General features: G+C 41.5%; 1 protein-coding gene across 3 annotated transcripts in view; it reads left to right on the top strand.

The window, feature by feature from the left end:
• The window catches only part of LOC119140829 (transcription factor RFX3-like), a 173406-nt gene that overhangs the window by 136290 nt on the left and 19793 nt on the right, over window positions 1-17323 (top strand). For all 3 annotated transcript variants that reach the window (XR_005101740.1, XM_037372463.1, XM_037372464.1), the window contains exons 8-11: window positions 5238-5359; window positions 6614-6726; window positions 8262-8377; window positions 8865-9019. Coding sequence is in view for 2 of the 3 variants with exons in the window: in XM_037372463.1 (XP_037228360.1) it covers window positions 5238-5359; window positions 6614-6726; window positions 8262-8377; window positions 8865-9019 (506 nt within the window). In the remaining variant the exon portion in view is untranslated. The remainder of the gene's footprint in view (window positions 1-5237; window positions 5360-6613; window positions 6727-8261; window positions 8378-8864; window positions 9020-17323) is intronic.

Below are 17323 nucleotides of genomic sequence, written 5' to 3'. Positions count from 1 at the left end.
CTAACAAACAAGGTGATTTAACTCTTTAATGCTTTCCCTGCTGTTACTTCGAATAAGAGAAGAACCGCTGCAATACGTTCCCATCAGTTCCATAAATCAACTACATCATCACATGCTTCATCCAAAGTTATATTGCGTTTAAACGCATGATGCTTATCAGCATGTTCACATGTTGATTTATGCAGGTGTCATGGTCCCATCATAGCCTCCTACTACGTTAGCATCTACATAAAGGCAACTATTGACATTCAAAGTGCAAACAATATTGACTTCTTTTGGGTTAACATTATACAGAGGTAATCAATTATCGAAAATATCAAGACTTTCAGTAAGATTCTTCATTCCCCAAATACATTCACTTTTTTGCAACAACGTCTGCAAGTCAGTTTCAAGGAAGGGCACACCAAACAAGAACTGGTTCAGTAAGGAGGCCACACATTGGTTGTTGGGTTGACTGGCGGCAGCAGTGCTCCCACGGTCTGGCATGCTAAGCTCAGGCCACACACAGCGAGCAGGTATCCATCGCAGACCTTCATCTGTAGAAACACAAGCATAACCTCTCCCCCAAGTTAACAATTCATGCGGTCCCGACCAATGCCCGGTATGAGGGTCTTTCATGTGTACTAAGATACCTTCATGCTTTTGCTGCTTGTCACCAATTGACACAAAATGTTGCATAATGGGAGGCACCACATGGTCGGCAGAGATTTTCAGAAAGTTCAAAACATAGCATGCTTTCTCAAATTTTGCCTCTGGGGTCATTCCCTTCATTCCCCCTTTTTGTTTTGCAAGTTGGCATTTAAGAGTACTATTCATGTGTTCAACAATGGCTTGGCCCATAGGGAATGGGGAATTCCAAATTTGTGGGAGATCCCCCATTGGGAAAGGAACTGACTGACAGGCCTGGAACTATAGGCAGGTCCACGGTCTGTTTTGATTTCAAGAGGGACACTGAGCACAGAAAAAGCATGTTGCCAGTGCCGAATGGCGTCACGACTGGTCTCACCTGTGTGGGCAGTAGCAATCATTGCAGTAGAATATGTATCTATTGTAACATGGACATATTTTTGTCTGCCAAACTCATTGTAATGAGTTACATCTGTTTGTCAAAGTTGTAAAGCTTGAAGGCCTCTAGGATTAACTCCATAATTTGGCACAGAGTAACTTTTTGACAGTCTGGACAGGCTGCAACAATACTGTGTGCAGCAGCCTGAGAGAGAGAGACCCTTTTGGCCAAACTGGTGATACAAGGATCGCCAATTCTGATGATAGATTTGGTGGGCTAACCGGGCTTGCTGATGGACATCATGAACAGGCACTGACAGAGCCACAGAAACTAGAGCATCAACTCTAGCATTGCCTTCAATTATAAAACCAGGTAGGGAAGTATGGCTATTAACATGCATAACATAATATGGAGAATGGCGTTTCCGAATCTCTTCCCAAACTAAAGTCAAAATTGCAAAAAGCTTGGGGTTGTTGACATGGCCAAGGACAGCCATATCTAGCTTGGGAAGGAGGGCTGCCACATATGCCGAATCAGTAACAAGATTAAGAGGGCCTGGAAAATACTGAAATGCCAAAGCCGCAGCCCGTAATTCTACAGCTTGCGGGGATCCTTCCTGATATACAATTTGGGAATGCCATTGCCCATTTTTTTTCCAAGCAACTGTGGCTTTTCCTGTTTTTCCAGATCCATCTGTAAATACTCTGTCACCTTCAAGTGGTTGTCTTTGACTTAGTTGCCGTGGCTGCAAAGTTAGATTTACAGTCATTTTCAGAAGTGGACGAGGTGGGTGATGGTACTGAATTTGCCCTTGAAAATTGGCAAGAGCCACTTGAAGGGCAGCAGAATTTAACAGCGCCCATTCAACATAGTATTGTTGTACAGGGATAATTACAGTTGCTGGATCAGCTCCAGTCAACTCTAAACATTTTTTTCGGACTTTTATGATCAAATCGGCAACAAGTTCATACCATTCAACAGCAGTTTTCTTAGGCTGCAAAGGCAAAAACCATTCAAGTACATGCAGGGGATCTTCCCAAGCCTGGTTCCATTGGGCCAACATAGCATAAGGGGAAGATTGGTCCATTAAAATAAAACCACTTAAAGGAAGTGTGATATCTACACGCCACACATGTCGCGAAGAGATCAACTGTTCAACATCTTTCACAAGTGCTAAGGCTGCAGGCGTTAAATACCTTGGGGCTAAAATATCTGTGTCTCCTTTTAAAAGTTGCAAAAGAGGTTGCATTTGTTCATTAGTAAGGCCTAAATAAGGCTGTAACCAATTTAGCATTCCTGCAAGTTTTTGGACATCATTCAAAGTCTTTATGTCCAGTTTCAATTTAATAGGTTGTGGAGACACAGTTCTTTTCAGCACATTCATGCCCAGATATTTCCAAGGCTCTTGTCTCTGAACTTTTTCAGGAGCTACAACCAATCCAAACTCTGCTAAGCTATGTCTGGTATCTTTTTCAACTACGTTCAGCAGTTCTGTTGACGGTGCTGCCAGCAAAATGTCATCCATGTAATGATAACAGTAAACATCCTTGTATTTGTCTCTCACAGAGCTCAGGGCTCTGGGCACTGATGTTTTTGATTGTTTCTTGTGGTTACGCAAGTCGAGGCAGACTGAAAAAAACACTATGTCTGCGTGGCTGGGTTCGGACAAAATGGCCTTTATTGTTTATACAAACTATTTATATATCTTAGACAGTGCAGGTGTTAGACCCTGATAGGTTTTTGTGTCCTTCTTCTTGCTTGCTATTTGCTGTTTCTGTAGGTGCTCGTATGCTGCGGTTCTAAGTTCCGGTTCTTCATATCCTGTTTACATACCTGACAATTTGTGGCTGTCTAAAAGGTACACAACGAAGTCTTTGAAGTCAACTAACATGTCCACAGACGCGCTGCAGATCCTAACAGTTTCTGGGTAGTGTTTATCCTAAGTCAAAGACTTTTTGGTTCCTTGGGCCCTGCCAGCGAGAGGGCTGGAGAGGCACAGGAAATTGGGAGGGGACACAGCCAGGACAGGTGACCCAAACTAGCCAAAGAGGTATTCCATACTATATGATGTCATGATGAGTATATAAACTGGGGGAAGAAGAAGGAAGGGGGGGACATCTGGCATTATGGTGTTTGTCTTCCCAAGTAACAGTTATGCGTGATGGAGCCCTGCTTTCCTGGAGATGGCTGAACACCTGCCTGCCCATGGGAAGTGCTGAATGAATTCCTTGTTTTGCTTTGCTTGCATGTGCGGCTTTTGCTTTACCTATTAAATTGGTCTTATCTCAACCCTTGAGTTTTACATTTCTTTCCTATTCTCCTCCCTGTTCATCTGGGTGAGGGGGAAGTGAGCAAGCGGCTGCATGGTGCTTGTTTGCTGGCCAGGGTTAAACCACAATAGTTGTTAAAGTTCTTCCTAAACTCTAGAAACTCAAAGGACTGTTACTTTTATGCATTCAAGTCACTTTGCATTCTAATCCAAGATCTGAAAAGTTTGTAAATAATACATTTTGTAGAAACTAATTGAACTGTGTCAACATACTGATTTTTATTTGTGAATATTTATAGAAATAGATCTTCTGCCAGGTACTTGTAATGTTAAAGTATAATGAGAATAAAGTTAAAAATCCTTACAAATTTAGGTTTTTGGATTTCAAATAGATTTATCAAGTGATGAGAAGTTTATCCATAAAAGTTCAATGCTGCCATGATACTGGAGATTAAACTTTAGACTTTTTAAATTTGATTGCAATTGTGCTGTTGATTTCAGCAGGCCTGTGATTTTATCCTGGGCCTTTACAATAACCAGACTTCATATAGAAGTTCTATAGATTAAGATGACAGAAATATTTGTTTCCAGGTATTAACATTCCTAAAGTTATCATACTTTATGTAAGTCGGGCCAAAAGGCCTTCTCTCGAAAGGTATACTTCTTGAATATCCCATGTCCTATGTTACTGTATAGTTAAATATGTCTGGAATGACCAGAATCTTGGATGCTTGCTTCTCTTGGTATTTTTCTCATAAACTAAAATCTAAGTAGTTACATAGGGCATTCCTATTATCTGTTTAGTAAGATGAAAATGAGAACATGCTCACAGCTGACTCAACTGCTTAAGAGGAGTATTTTCAGAGTGTAATTTGTTGACATGTCTAAATTTAATACAAACCTTTACAATCTGCACAGTGTGGTTTCAGACTTGAGTGACAGTTCACATGCATTCTGCACAAAGGTTTCTCTAGTTTTCTTCTGGCTACAAAGCTATTTCAGAAGGACAAAGCTTCTGAGTTCTTATCAGTTAGAGCTGGGGAAGAATTAATTTTCAGTTGTTTTGGAGATGGCAGGCAGATTCTTCAGCCTGCCAGTGTGATGGTCTTAAAATCTGACCATCCAAATCAGGATTCCTATTTGTATCTTTGTCCTTTTTATCCTTTATAAAAGCTTTTTTGACTTGACTGATGAAGAGTTGAGAATAGAATAGAAAAAGAAATAGAAATAGAAATGAATAGAATAGAAATGAATAGAATAGAATAGAATAGTTCAGTTGGAAGGGACCTACAATGATCATCTAGTCCAACTGCCTGACCTCTTCAGGGCTGACCAAAAGTTAAAGCATGTTATTAAGAGCATTGTCCAAATGCCTCTTAAACACTGACAGGCATGGGTCATCGATCACCTCTCTAGGAAGCCTCTTCCAGTGTCTGACCAACCTCTCAGTAAAGAAATGCTTCCTAATATCAAGTATGAACCTCCCCTGGTTCAGCTACTTAGTTTAAGTCTAAGTAGCCTTCTCAGACCTTATGAGTTCATGAGTAGTTTGTTACATTTAAAAATTATTTAAATTCCTTTGTCTCCAAACAGATGCATGGCCCTTCTTAAGGTGATTAAATCTTATTTTTGAGCTGCTTGATTCCTGGGAACGCAAGCCCTTTGGAAAAGGAAAGACTGTGCTTCTGTTTAGTGTAAATGAGCTTTAGGTCTTAGTGATATAGTTATAAAAATAAATTCCACAAGAAATTTGTAGTTGCTCTGTTGATATCAGCTTTATGAATTTTATAATGCATTGCCAATGTTCTACCTTTCCTTACTCAGTTATTCTGATGTTACTTTTTCTTGTGTGGGAACTAGCAAAACTGTATACTGAGACTGAGAAATCAGGCAGAACAGTGTGATATTGCACTTATAAAAAAGTGAACATAAAGAATAATTTTGTATTTGATAATTTTGTAGGTGCAAGCCTGTGCAGAAAGTGGATGGAGTTGGAGATGGTTTCACAGGAAGTGGTCAACAGACAGGCACATCTGCTGAACATACTATAATTGCCCAAAGTCAACATCATCAACAGTTTTTAGGTATGAAAAGATGTGTTATACAGTTGTATCAATAAAAGAAACCCCATTATTGCCATGAACATCATCATACAAATACAATAATTATTTTAGTTATGTTGCCCTGTTTAAAACTCTCACTGATACAAAACAAAAAGACATTCATAGAAGCTCTATGTTCTATATTGTAAGACTTCTGCAATACTTAATATGCATCATGCAGATATAAAAGAAAAAATGTTCAAAATCTATTCGCATAGTAGATTTAAAATATATCGCAAAGCATTTCTATGAAGTATTTTATATAAAAATGCATATTGAAAATCTTTTCCCTAAAAGCTCATTAATTTCCACTGGATTCCATTTTTTTTAATATGCACATAAACTGAGATTATATTTTTGCACTGCAGTTGTGTTGACAAGAAAGTGTATTGAGTTTGTGCTGCAACATTATAAATTGAAAGAGTCAAATACCTAAACCAGAAACCCAAGGCTCATGTTTAAAAATGTGCATTCATTGATGGGGCTAAGCATATCAGTTTCTCAGTTTTGGAAGCAAATGGTAATTTAGCAATTTGCTAATGTAAAAAAACTTATTAAATGTGTTATTGCAATAATTGTACACTTAGTTTTGAGTTCATATATTGGGATTTTGGAGCACCACATCCTTTGGCCTAACTTTGCTGTTACTGAAATCATTGGGAACCTTAGGTTATAATTCACATTTTTTAATTTTCTCTTCCACCATCTCTCCAGTTGACAGTGTATTTTCCCCTCATACCAGTGTATCTCTTGGAAACATTTATGAGAAATAATAAAAGCACATGATGGCTACATTTGAAAGTCTTGTAAATTTCAAATAAATACATGCTGCTGAGTCTGCTAAACCCTAACATGCATGACAATGCAAAAGCTATTCAGCTGATCAGAAAAAAACTATGTCTCTTATGCACTGACATGAATATTCTGTTTCATCCTGTCATATTCTGAAAATGTGTCATAGCTTTTTTTATATACAGGTACAATATGTATGTGAAATGATTTTTATCTCCTATCTGTTGAGATTTAAATTTAACATTTCCTTTTGCTTAAAAAAATAGCCAGCTGGTTTGTTCACAATTTTATTGCAACTTTAAAATATATTAAATATGAAAGACATTCCTCTTTGGGCATTATGACCTTCTAGACTTTATTACGTTACATCATCCTTATATGTTTTCTAATTGAACTGTAGTTGGCAACATTCACAATAACTTTATTATGTTGTCATGGAAACAGATGCATCTCGAGTACTTCCAGAGTTTGGAGAAGTTGAAATATCTTCTCTGCCAGATGGTACTACCCTTGAGGACATAAAATCACTGCAAAGTCTTTATCGAGAGCACTGTGAGGTAAGAGAAAAGAGGCATTTCACATAAATCATTCCTTGAAAACACATCTTCTAGTGAGAATCAGGATGACTGACACAAAACACATTACAGCCAGCCTACTTGTATCTGATGTGCTCCTCAAATATTTTGCTTATTCCATTGGAAAGGACATTTGCAAAAAAATTTCTGAAATTTCACTCATTACAGGGAAAGAAAATAACATATAATAAAATACCAATACTGAAATCTAATCATATGTAGGTTTTGAGAATTTTTGATAAATTGAACTGTAGATAATATATAGAGAGTTTTGCTTTTGTTTATAGGAGTTGAAATCAGATTAAATTATTATTTCTAATGTTTATATTAAAGCCAAACTAACTCTTTCCTTCAAGTTTTAAAGAAGCAGGTTGTTTAAGAATGTAAGGCCACATTTCATATTGAATAACGTTTTAAAAAATATCGTTGAAGGTGTTTTGCTGATTGACTGGATACCAAGGAAAAATGAATTCCAAATCAAATACAAGAATAAATGCAGTTTAGTATATTGCACTGTAATAAAGGAAAATAGCATGCAATATCATAAAAGGAAACAGTACTAGTTATTATGCACAATATGATAAAAGAGCAATAGGAGCAAAGCATCAAATCATTACTGCAAAGCATTACAGAGACTAAGAAAAGGATACATCACCAATTACCACCTTAACATCGTCCAGGCCCACACTTCAGCTGGGAAGCCCCATTGCAGCCAGCGCCAGGAGTCTCCCAGTAACCAGGAAAATTCCTACATGGTGTGTCCACCCGTAGGTGAGGCTTCTGGCCCAGTCTCAGAGCCTGCTCGCCTTTATACTCAGTGAAAAACAAAAATAGTTTACACACCTAGTGTATGTAAACTTTTAAGTTTAGGCAAATTTAATAAGAATAAGATTTTACGAATGTAAGGTTCACACATGCCAGGGACAATGGCCAGACGCTCAAGCGTGGTGGAGTTACCGTCATAGCACAGCTGCACACAATATTGATTGTCTGGATGGTCCTGCTCATACCTTGCTTGTTTGGGAGGCTCAGGACAAACACCACCTGCTCATTAAAGTTGTCCTTGAGCTCCCTGTCCAAGTTAAGCAATCCCTAATTAAAGACAAAGGCTTTTTCATAAGAAGTAATCATTTTAATAAATTTTCACCACATGCTTTAAGACATGTAATGTAGTTACAAAACTCATGAAATAGCAGGTTTCTTTTGTGTTTGTAATAGTGTTAAAAGTTCTGTTTAGGTGAATTCATCTGATATATGAGCTTAGGCTGTTTTCTGGTGGCTTCCTTGTATTTGCATTTGTCCTGATCTGATTCTCTGTCCACACTAGTATGGACAGTTGGAAAATTTGTTGCTAAAAGGTTTTTAAAAAGGATATTATATGTTTATTTATAAGCATACATTTTACTATTTTTTCTGTAAAATGACCAGGGGTGGAACTATAGCCTTGGGAGGAGTTAGGGTGTATGGGGGAAGGGATGATATAGAAGACTATCTGCACTTGTTTTATATTTTCTTAGGCAATACTGGATGTTGTTGTGAATCTTCAGTTTAGCTTGATAGAAAAATTATGGCAAACTTTCTGGCGCTATTCTCCCTCTGCTCCAGCTGATGACACAGCTATTATTGAACTGAGGTCAGTAAATGTCTCTTTTTGTTTACTGTTCATCATCATAATATAACAGCAGGAGTCAAATCAAAGAGCATCTTAGTTTTACATATAGGCTAAGAACCTTTTCTGGTATCAATTGTTTTTCAGGTTAAATTTGTGTTGTCTGCAATTTGACATATAGGCTGTTGCTATATGTCAAACTGCAGCCTTGAAATGATTGTATACATTTATTTTTTCCTTTGTTTAGATGGCTAAAGTTAAAGTATCTTTTCACAATATACTGTACGGTTCGTTTAAATTGCAAGGACCATTTTTATCATAATTTATGGGCTGGAGCAGAACTTTATAGGCCATATGAAACTCCAGTTTCATATGAAGAAGTTAAAGAGTTTCAATTGAACGTAACAGAGACATTTATAAAGTTTCTATTAAATAATCGATTTCAAAGTCCATTGTGCTTTTCTTATCTGTATGTAAATGCATTTTCATTTGTTACATTTATTCACACCAGCAATCTGAGTGAAATAGAAAGTCGACTTCCAAAAGGAAAACTGATTACTCTGTGCAAAAATGAGTCTATTCTGAAATGGATGGGTAATTGTGACCATGTGATGTACCAGGCTTTGGTGGAGATTCTCATTCCTGATGTCCTTAGACCTATTCCTAGTAAGTTAAACACAGATAACATCTTGTAAGACTATGTTTTGGTTTGTTTTGTTTTGGATTATGTGGTTATTTTTTTGTGACTCGTGAAACTTCTGGGAATTATTTGGAAAGATGTAAACAGAGTGTGTCACCTTTCCTTAATTCTGATGAGTAGGAAGGTGTACTAGAGTTGATGTAAGCATTATATTTAAAGAAAAGGAGAGTGGATATTTCACTGCACTTAGAAAACTCTGTAGAAGTTTTAAGAATATTTTTCCCTACGGAATATGCTTTTGCCACTGCAAATTCTAATTTTTTATTAATTTTAAGATTAAAATAGGTTCCTTTACATACTGGCTCGAGTCTACCTGACAGCTATGAATGCACTATGGCCCTGAGCCTGAGTCTATTAATTTCAGACAGTCTTTTCACTGACTTCAGTAGGCTTTAGTTTAAGTTTTATATATACAAGTTCTAGTTATTAAAAAATCAAAATGTATATGCTATGTCATTTCATTTTTGGATAATTAAATGTTTATGTATTATCAGTGACTGCTAAAACTTTATCAGTTTTGATACCTATTAAACCAACATAAAACTGAAACATTTTAAGTCCTGTTTATTATACCAGTCTACTATACTTTCTGTTCTGTTATTTCCAGTATGAAAGATTCATCAATTGATTCTAGTATTATGGCCAACTGACCATTATGAGGATTAGAGATTTCTTTTTAAAGTTGATTTTAGAGCATCCATCATTGCTCATGCATGGTATTTTTTATGGCTGCTTTTGGTAGTAAATTATTTTCAATAGGGTTTCCAGGCAGTATAAATTTATTATATAGATTTATTATGTTTTGTATGTTTTGTTAAAAATTAAAAAGAAATTATAACTACATATCTATAAAATATAATATATAATATTAAAATAAATTATGAAAGAAATATTAGAAACTAACAAGGAAACATCTGTGAAATGCCTCAAGGAAATAAGCTCTGTTCCTCTAAAAGGTGACAAGGTTGATAGGCCCACTAAAATGCCTCTATAGCAATGCATGCAGCATAGGTAACAAACAGGAAATGATGGAAGCCGCTGTACACCTAGAAAGCTATAATATATTTGCTATCACTGAAACTTGGTGGGATGAATCGCACGACTGGAGCGCTGCAATTGATGGCAATAAACTGTTCAGAAAGCACAGGAAAGGAAGGAAGGGGGGGGATTGCCTTTATGTAAAAAATTGTATTGACTGCACAGATCTGTCTTTGAGAAAAAGCGATGAACAAGTTGAGAGCTTATGGGTAAAAATAAGGGAAAAGCCAACAAAGGAAACCTCACGGTTAGTGTTCACTACAGGCCATCGGATCAAGGGGAGGATGTTGATGAAGCACTCCAACTACAGGAAGCATTGCGCTCCCAGGCTCTGATCCTCTTGTGGGACTTCAATCACCCTGAAACTGGCAATGTCTCTTCTCACATCTCTCAATCCCCTGAACCTCTAGACAGGGACTGGGAGAATGAAGTTCCTCCCATCATAGGAGGAGATCAGGTTCAAGACCACCTAAGGAACCTGAGCATACACGAGTCCATGGGACTCAACGAGATGCATGCCAGGGTCCCGAGGGAATTGGCTGATGTAGTTGCTAAGCCATTCTCCATTATATTTGAGAAGTCATGGCAGTCAGACTATGTCCTCGGTGACTGGTAAAAGGGAAACTGCACCCATTTTTAAAAAGGGTAAAAAGGAGGACCCTGGGAACTGCCAGCCACTCAGCCTCACCGTGGTGCCTGGTAATATCATGGAGCAGATCCTCCTGGAAGATATGTTGAGGCATATGGATGACAGGGAGGTGATTAGAGACAGCCAGCATGGCTTCACCAAGGGCAAATCATGCCTGACTAATCTAGTGGCCTTCTTACGCTGGAGTGACTGCATCGGTGGACAAGGGAAGAGGTATGGATGCCATCTACCTGGACATCTATAAGGCCTTGGATATGGTCCCCCACAACATTCTGGCCACTAAATTGGAGAGAGATGAGTTTGATCGATGGACTGTTAGATGGATATGGAACTGGCTGGATGGCCATGTCCAAAGAGTTATAGTCAATGGTTCCGTGTCCGAGTGGAAACCAGTGACGAGTGGTGTCCCTCAGGGGTCCATATTGGGACCAGTACCATTTCATATCTTCATCAACACAGACGGTGGGACTGAGTGCACCCTCAGCAAGTTTGCAGATGACACCAAGCTGAGGGATGCAGTTAATTTGCTAGAGGGAAGGGATGGCATCCAGAGGGACCTGGGCAAGCTCGAGAAGCGGGCCCATGTAAACCTCATGAAGTTCAACAAGGCCAAGTCCAAGGTCTTGCGCCTGGGTCAGGGCAATCCCCAGTATCAGTACAGACTGGGGATGAATGGACTGAGAGCAGCCCTGCAAAGAAGGACTTGGGGATACTGGTGGATGAAAAATTGGACAATGAGCCGGCAATGTGCACTTGCAGCCCAGAAAGCCAATCGCATCCTGGGCTGCACAAAAGGAAGCATGGCCAGCAGTTCAATTCCGTCCCTCTACTCCGCTCTTGTGAGACCCCACCTGGAGTACTGCATCCAGCTCTGGGGCATCCAGTTCTGTTAGAGTGGGTCCAGAGGAGGTCCACGATAATGATCAGAGGGCTGGAACACCTCTCCTATGAGGAAAGGCTGTGAGAGCTGGGGTTATTCAGCCTGGAGAAGAGAAGGCTCCAGTGAGACCTTATTGCAGCCTTACTATATATAAAGGGGGAAGAGAGAGACTTTTTACTAGGGCCTGTAGTGACAGGACAAGGAGCAACATTTTGAAACTGAAAGAGGACAGATTCATATTTATATTTAGGGTTCAGGAGCATATCTGAAATGCTTGTACACCAATGCACATAGTATGAGTTTCATGGTTTAACCCCAGCCGGCAATCAAGCACCACGCCACCACTTGCTCACTCCCCCTCACCCAGAGGGATGGGGAGGAGAATCTGAAAGGGATGTAAAACTCAAGGGTTGAGATAAGACCAATTTAATACGTAAAGTAAAAGCCACGCATGCAAGCAAAGCAAAACAAGGAATTCATTCACTATTTCCCATCGGCAGGCAGGTGTTCAGCCATCCCCAGGAAAGCAGGGCTCCATCGCGCGTAACGGTTACTCGGGAAGACAAACGCCATAATGCCAGATGTCCCCCTCTTCCTTCTTCTTCCCCCAGTTTATATACTCAGCTTGACGTCATATGGTATGAAATACCTCTTTGGCTAGTTCAGGTCAGCTGTCCCGGCTGTGTCCCCACCCAATTTCCCGTCCCCCTCCAGCCCTCTCACTGGCAGGGCCCAAGGACCTGAAAAGTCCTTGACTTAGGATAAACATTACCCAGCAACAACCAAAAACATCAGCTTCGTATCAGCATTGTTCTCACACCAAATCCAAAACACATCACTGCACCGGCTACTAAGAAGAAAATTAACCCTATCCCAGCTGAAACCTGGACAATGAGAAAGAAACAGGATGAACTGGTAGTGCTGGTTAGTTCCCAGAACTATGATATCATTCTTATTAGTGAGACTTGATGGAATGAGTCCCACGATCGGCGTGCTGGGATGGAGGACTACGTGCTGTTCAGGAAGGACAGGCAGGGCAGGCAAGGTGGAGGTGTTGCACTATATGTAAGGGAGAGGTTTGATTGCACAGCCCGTACAGTTAGCGGTGATGTGGTAGAGAGCCTCTGGGTGAGGACTGGGGTGGGGTGGGGGTGTGGAAAACAAAGGAGATGTTGCAGTGGGTATCTACTACCGATCGCCCAGCCAGGATGACAGCACTGATGAGTTCTTCTGTAGGCAATCGGGAGAAATCTCTGGATTGGTAGCCCTTGTTCTTATGGGAGATTTCAACTTCCCAGACATCAACCGGGAATATCATACTGCTAGAGATGAGCAGTCTGTGAAATTCTTGAAGTTTGTGGGAGATAATGTCTCGGCACAAGTACTCCGTGAGCCAACTAGGAAAGATGCCCTCCTGGAGTTGTTGTTTGTGAACAGAGAAGGGCTTGTGGGAGACGTGATGGTAGGTGGCTGTCTTGGCCACAGTGATCACAAAAGGGTTGAGTGTAAAATTTTCAGTGTAGTGAGAAAAAAAGGTCAGCAGAGTTGCTACGCTGGGCTTCAAGAGAGCAAACTTTAAGTGATTCAGGGAGCTACTTAGCAGTGTCCCCTAGGAATCTGCTTTTGAGGGCTTAGGAGTCCATGAGTGCTGGTCAGTCTTTAAGAACCACCTTTAGAAGCACAGGAGAAGGCAATTCCAGTGTGTCAAAAGTCAAGCAAGCAGGGCAGAAGACCAGCTTGGCTGAACAGGGAACTCCTCGTGGAGCTCAAGAGGAAAAAGAAATTGCATGATCTCTGGAAGCGAGGTCGGGCTTCACAGGAAGAGTACAGAGCTGTGGTTCATATATGCAGGGAGAAGACACAAAAGGCCAAAGCTCAATTAGAGTTGAAACTGGGCAGTGTTGTGACAAACAAGGGCTTTTTAAAGTACATTAACGGCAAGAGGAGGTCTAAAGTAAACATTGGACCGATACCTGTTGAAGATGGTCACCTGACTAATAGCGATGCAGAAAAAGCAGAGGCATTCAATGCTTTTTTTGCCTCAGTCTTTAATAATACTGAGAGACTTCGGGCTGCCCAGTCCCCGGAGTCGGAGGACCATGAGCGTGGGAACAGTGACTTTCCATTTGTGGACACTGAAACTGTAAGGGACCAGCTGTATCATCTGAATGTACACAAGTCCATGGGGCCTGATGGGATTCACCCCAGAGTTCTGAAGGAGCTAGCGGATGTTACGGCAGTACCCTTCTCGATCATCTACCAAAGGTCTTGGGAGTCTGGGGAGGTCCCCGCTGACTGGAAGCTAGCCAACGTTATTCCAATTTACAAGAAGGGCATGAGGGAAGACCCAGGGAACTACAGACCCGTTAGTCTAGCCTCAGTTCCTGGGAAAATTATGAAGATCATACTGGGTACTATTGAAAGGCATTTAAGGAATAATGCAATCATCGGGCACAGTCAACGTGGGTTTACAAAGGGAAAGTCTTGTCTAACTAATTTGATATCCTTCTATGGTAAGGTCACCCACCTAGTGGATGAAGGGAAGGCAGTGGATGTAGTCTTTCTGGATACTGTCCCTCATAGCATCCTTCTGGACAAGCTGTCCAACTGTGAGATGAGCAGGTACATGGTGCGCTGGGTGAAGAACCGCCTGAACGGCAAGGCTCAGAGAATTGTAGTGAATGGGGCTACATCTGGCTGGCAACCGGTCACCAGTGGTGTTCCTCAGGACCCAATTCTAGGGCCAATTGTGTTCAATATTTTTATCAATGATCTGGAAGCAGGAATTGAATGCACCATTAGCAAGTTTGCTGACGATACCAAACTGGGAGGTGCTGTTGACTCTCTTGCAGGACAAGAGGCCTTGCAGAGGGATCTAGATAGATTGGAGCATTGGGCTATGATTAATGGGATGAAATTTAACAAGTCCAAATGCCAGATTCTGCACCTAAGATGGAGTAATGCCGGGCACGAGTATAAATTGGGAGAGGAGTGGCTGGAGAGCAGCCCTGCGGAAAGGGATCTGGGGGTGCTGGTTGACAACAGGCTCAATATGAGTCAGGAGTGTGCCCTGGCAGCCAAGAGAGCAAACCGCATCCTGGGGTGCATTAGGAGCAACCTGATCTAGTGAAAGGTTTCCCTGCCCACGGCAGGGGGGGTTGGACCTTTAAAGGTTGCTTCCAACCCAAACCATATGATGATTCTATGATGATGATCTAGAGAGCTATGGCCCCTCCAACTACTGATGCTAGGACCTGCACTCACTCCCGTAGCTGACACCAGGGGCCCCAGGGTGCCTACACCCCCCCAGTCTGACTCCAGCAGCTGGGCACTGAATTTCACTCACACACACACAGGTCTCACCAGCAGCTGGCACCTGTTCCTTGCAGCACACATACACAGGGGACAGAGTGTGAGATTAAGCAGAGAGATAATTAAGAAATGATTTTAAAAAGAAAATGTAAGAAAATAGGACAGACTGCAGTGATCAGGCATAGGGCTCAGCCAGACAAGCGTACTGACTGGCCCCTTTTTACCTGTGACAGGCCTGTTTTATCCCCCTTTCTGTCTATGCTCCCTCTTGGCTTCTCCCTGCTTCCCCTTCCCCCTGCAAGTCCCTTCATTGGTTTGCATAGTTCTATTAATTCCCACATCCCTCCCAGTTTGGTGTCTGGGATCGCCCCTGGTTTAACAACTTATCAGTTGCAAAGTTCAGGTTGATCTTCCTGGAAGTGGTGCCTGTAATTTAAATTCCTTCCTAAAACATTTACTGTATGTTTTGTATGTCATGTTAAATATTAAAAAGAAATTTCCTATTTACAATTCAGTATAATTCTTGTAAATACTAAGTTTTATATCCTTTCCGTGGACCAAACAATAATCACTTTATAAAGCTGGATTAATATTTTAAGACATAGAACCTCAGCTATCCTTGTAGCTAGCAAAGCTACTTTTGATACTGTAAATGACACCTGTCATGGTGACTTCAAGTGTAATCACAGAACCATAAAATAGTAGAGTAGTTGAGGTTGGAAGGGATCTCTGGAGACTGTCTAGTCCAAACCCCCTCCCAACCCTCGCTCAAAGCGGGATCAACCAGAGCAAGTTGCTCAGAACACCGTCCAGTCAGGTTTTGAATATCTTCAAGGATGGGGACTCCACAACCTCTCTGGGCAACCTGGTCCAGTGTTTGACCACCCTTAGAGTAAAAAAGTTTTTTTCTTAGAGTTTAAATGGAATTTCCTATGTTTCAATTTGTGCCCATTCCCTCTTGTCCTGTCACTGGGCACCACTGAGAAGAGTTTGGCTCCATCTTCAATACATCCTCCCATCAGGTATTTAGACATATTGATAAGATCCCTCCTGAACTTTCTCTTTTCCAGGCTAAACAATCCCAGCTCTCTCAGCATCTCCTCCTATGTCAAATGCTCTAGATCATCATAGTGGCCCTTTGCTGGACTCACTCCAGTATGTCCACATCTCTTGTACTGAGGATCTCAGAACTGGACACAATACTCCAGGTGTGGCCTCCGAGCTGAGACTAGAGGGGAACAATCACCTCCCTTGACCTCCTGTCAACACTGTTCCTAATGCAGCTCAGGATACCGTTGGCCTCCTTTGCTGCAAGGCCACGTTACTGGCTCACGTTCAGTTTGTTGTCCACCAGGACCCCCATGTCCTTCTCTGCAAAGCTGCTTTCCAGCCAGTCAGCCCCTAGCCTGTACCGGTGCGTTGTGTTATTGCTCCTTAGGGGCAGGACTTGGCATTTCCCTTTGTTGGACTGCATGAGTTTCCTGTCTGCCCATTTCTCCAGCCTGTTGAGGTCCCTCTGAACGGCACAACAGCCATCTGGTCTATCAACCGCTCCTCCCAGTTCTGTATCATTGGCAAACTTGCTGAGGGGTGCACTCTGTCACATTGTCCAGGTCATTAATGAAATTGTTAAACAGTATTGGCCCAAGGATCAACCCCAGGGGACACCACTAGAGGCTGGCCTCCATCTAGACTTTATGCTTCTGATCACAACTGTCTGGGCCTGGCAGTTCAGCCAGTTTTCAGTCCACCTCACTGTCCACTTATCTAACCTGTACTTTATCAGCTTGTCTATGAGGATGTTATGGGGGACAGTGTCGAAAGCCTTGCTAAAGTCAAGATGAACAGCATCCGCTGCTCTCCCCTTGTCCGCCAAGCTAGTTGACTCATTGTAGAAGACTTATCATATTGGTCAGGCATGATCTCCCGCTCCTAAATCCAGGCTGATTCCTACCAAGCACCTTCTTTGGAAATGGCTTCCAGGACTATTTTCTCCATCATCTTCCCAGGAATAGAGGTGAAGCTGACCATCCTGTAGTTCCCCAGATCCTCCTTCTTGCCCTTCTTGAAGACTAGAGTGTCATTTGCTTTCTTTGAGTCCTCAGGAATCTCCCCTGATCACCATGACCGTTCAAAGATAATTGAGAGTGGCCTCGCAATGACATCAGCCAGCTCCCTTAGCACTGATGGGATGGGTGCATCCCATCAGGTCCCATGAACTTGTGCATCTTCGGTTTGTTTAAATGTTTCCCTAACTGGGTCCTCCTCTATTGAAGAGAATTCTTCCTTGCTGCAGACTTTCCCTCTGGTCTCAGAGGCCTGGGATTCCTGAAGGCAATCCTTACCAGTAAAGACTGAGGTGAAGGCGGCATTCAGTACCTCAGTATTCCA

Source organism: Falco rusticolus, chromosome W (assembly GCF_015220075.1).
Source record: "Falco rusticolus isolate bFalRus1 chromosome W, bFalRus1.pri, whole genome shotgun sequence".
Taxonomy (NCBI): domain Eukaryota; kingdom Metazoa; phylum Chordata; class Aves; order Falconiformes; family Falconidae; genus Falco; species Falco rusticolus.
Note: the sequence above shows the minus strand (reverse complement) of the source record. Positions and strands in the feature narration are given on the sequence as shown.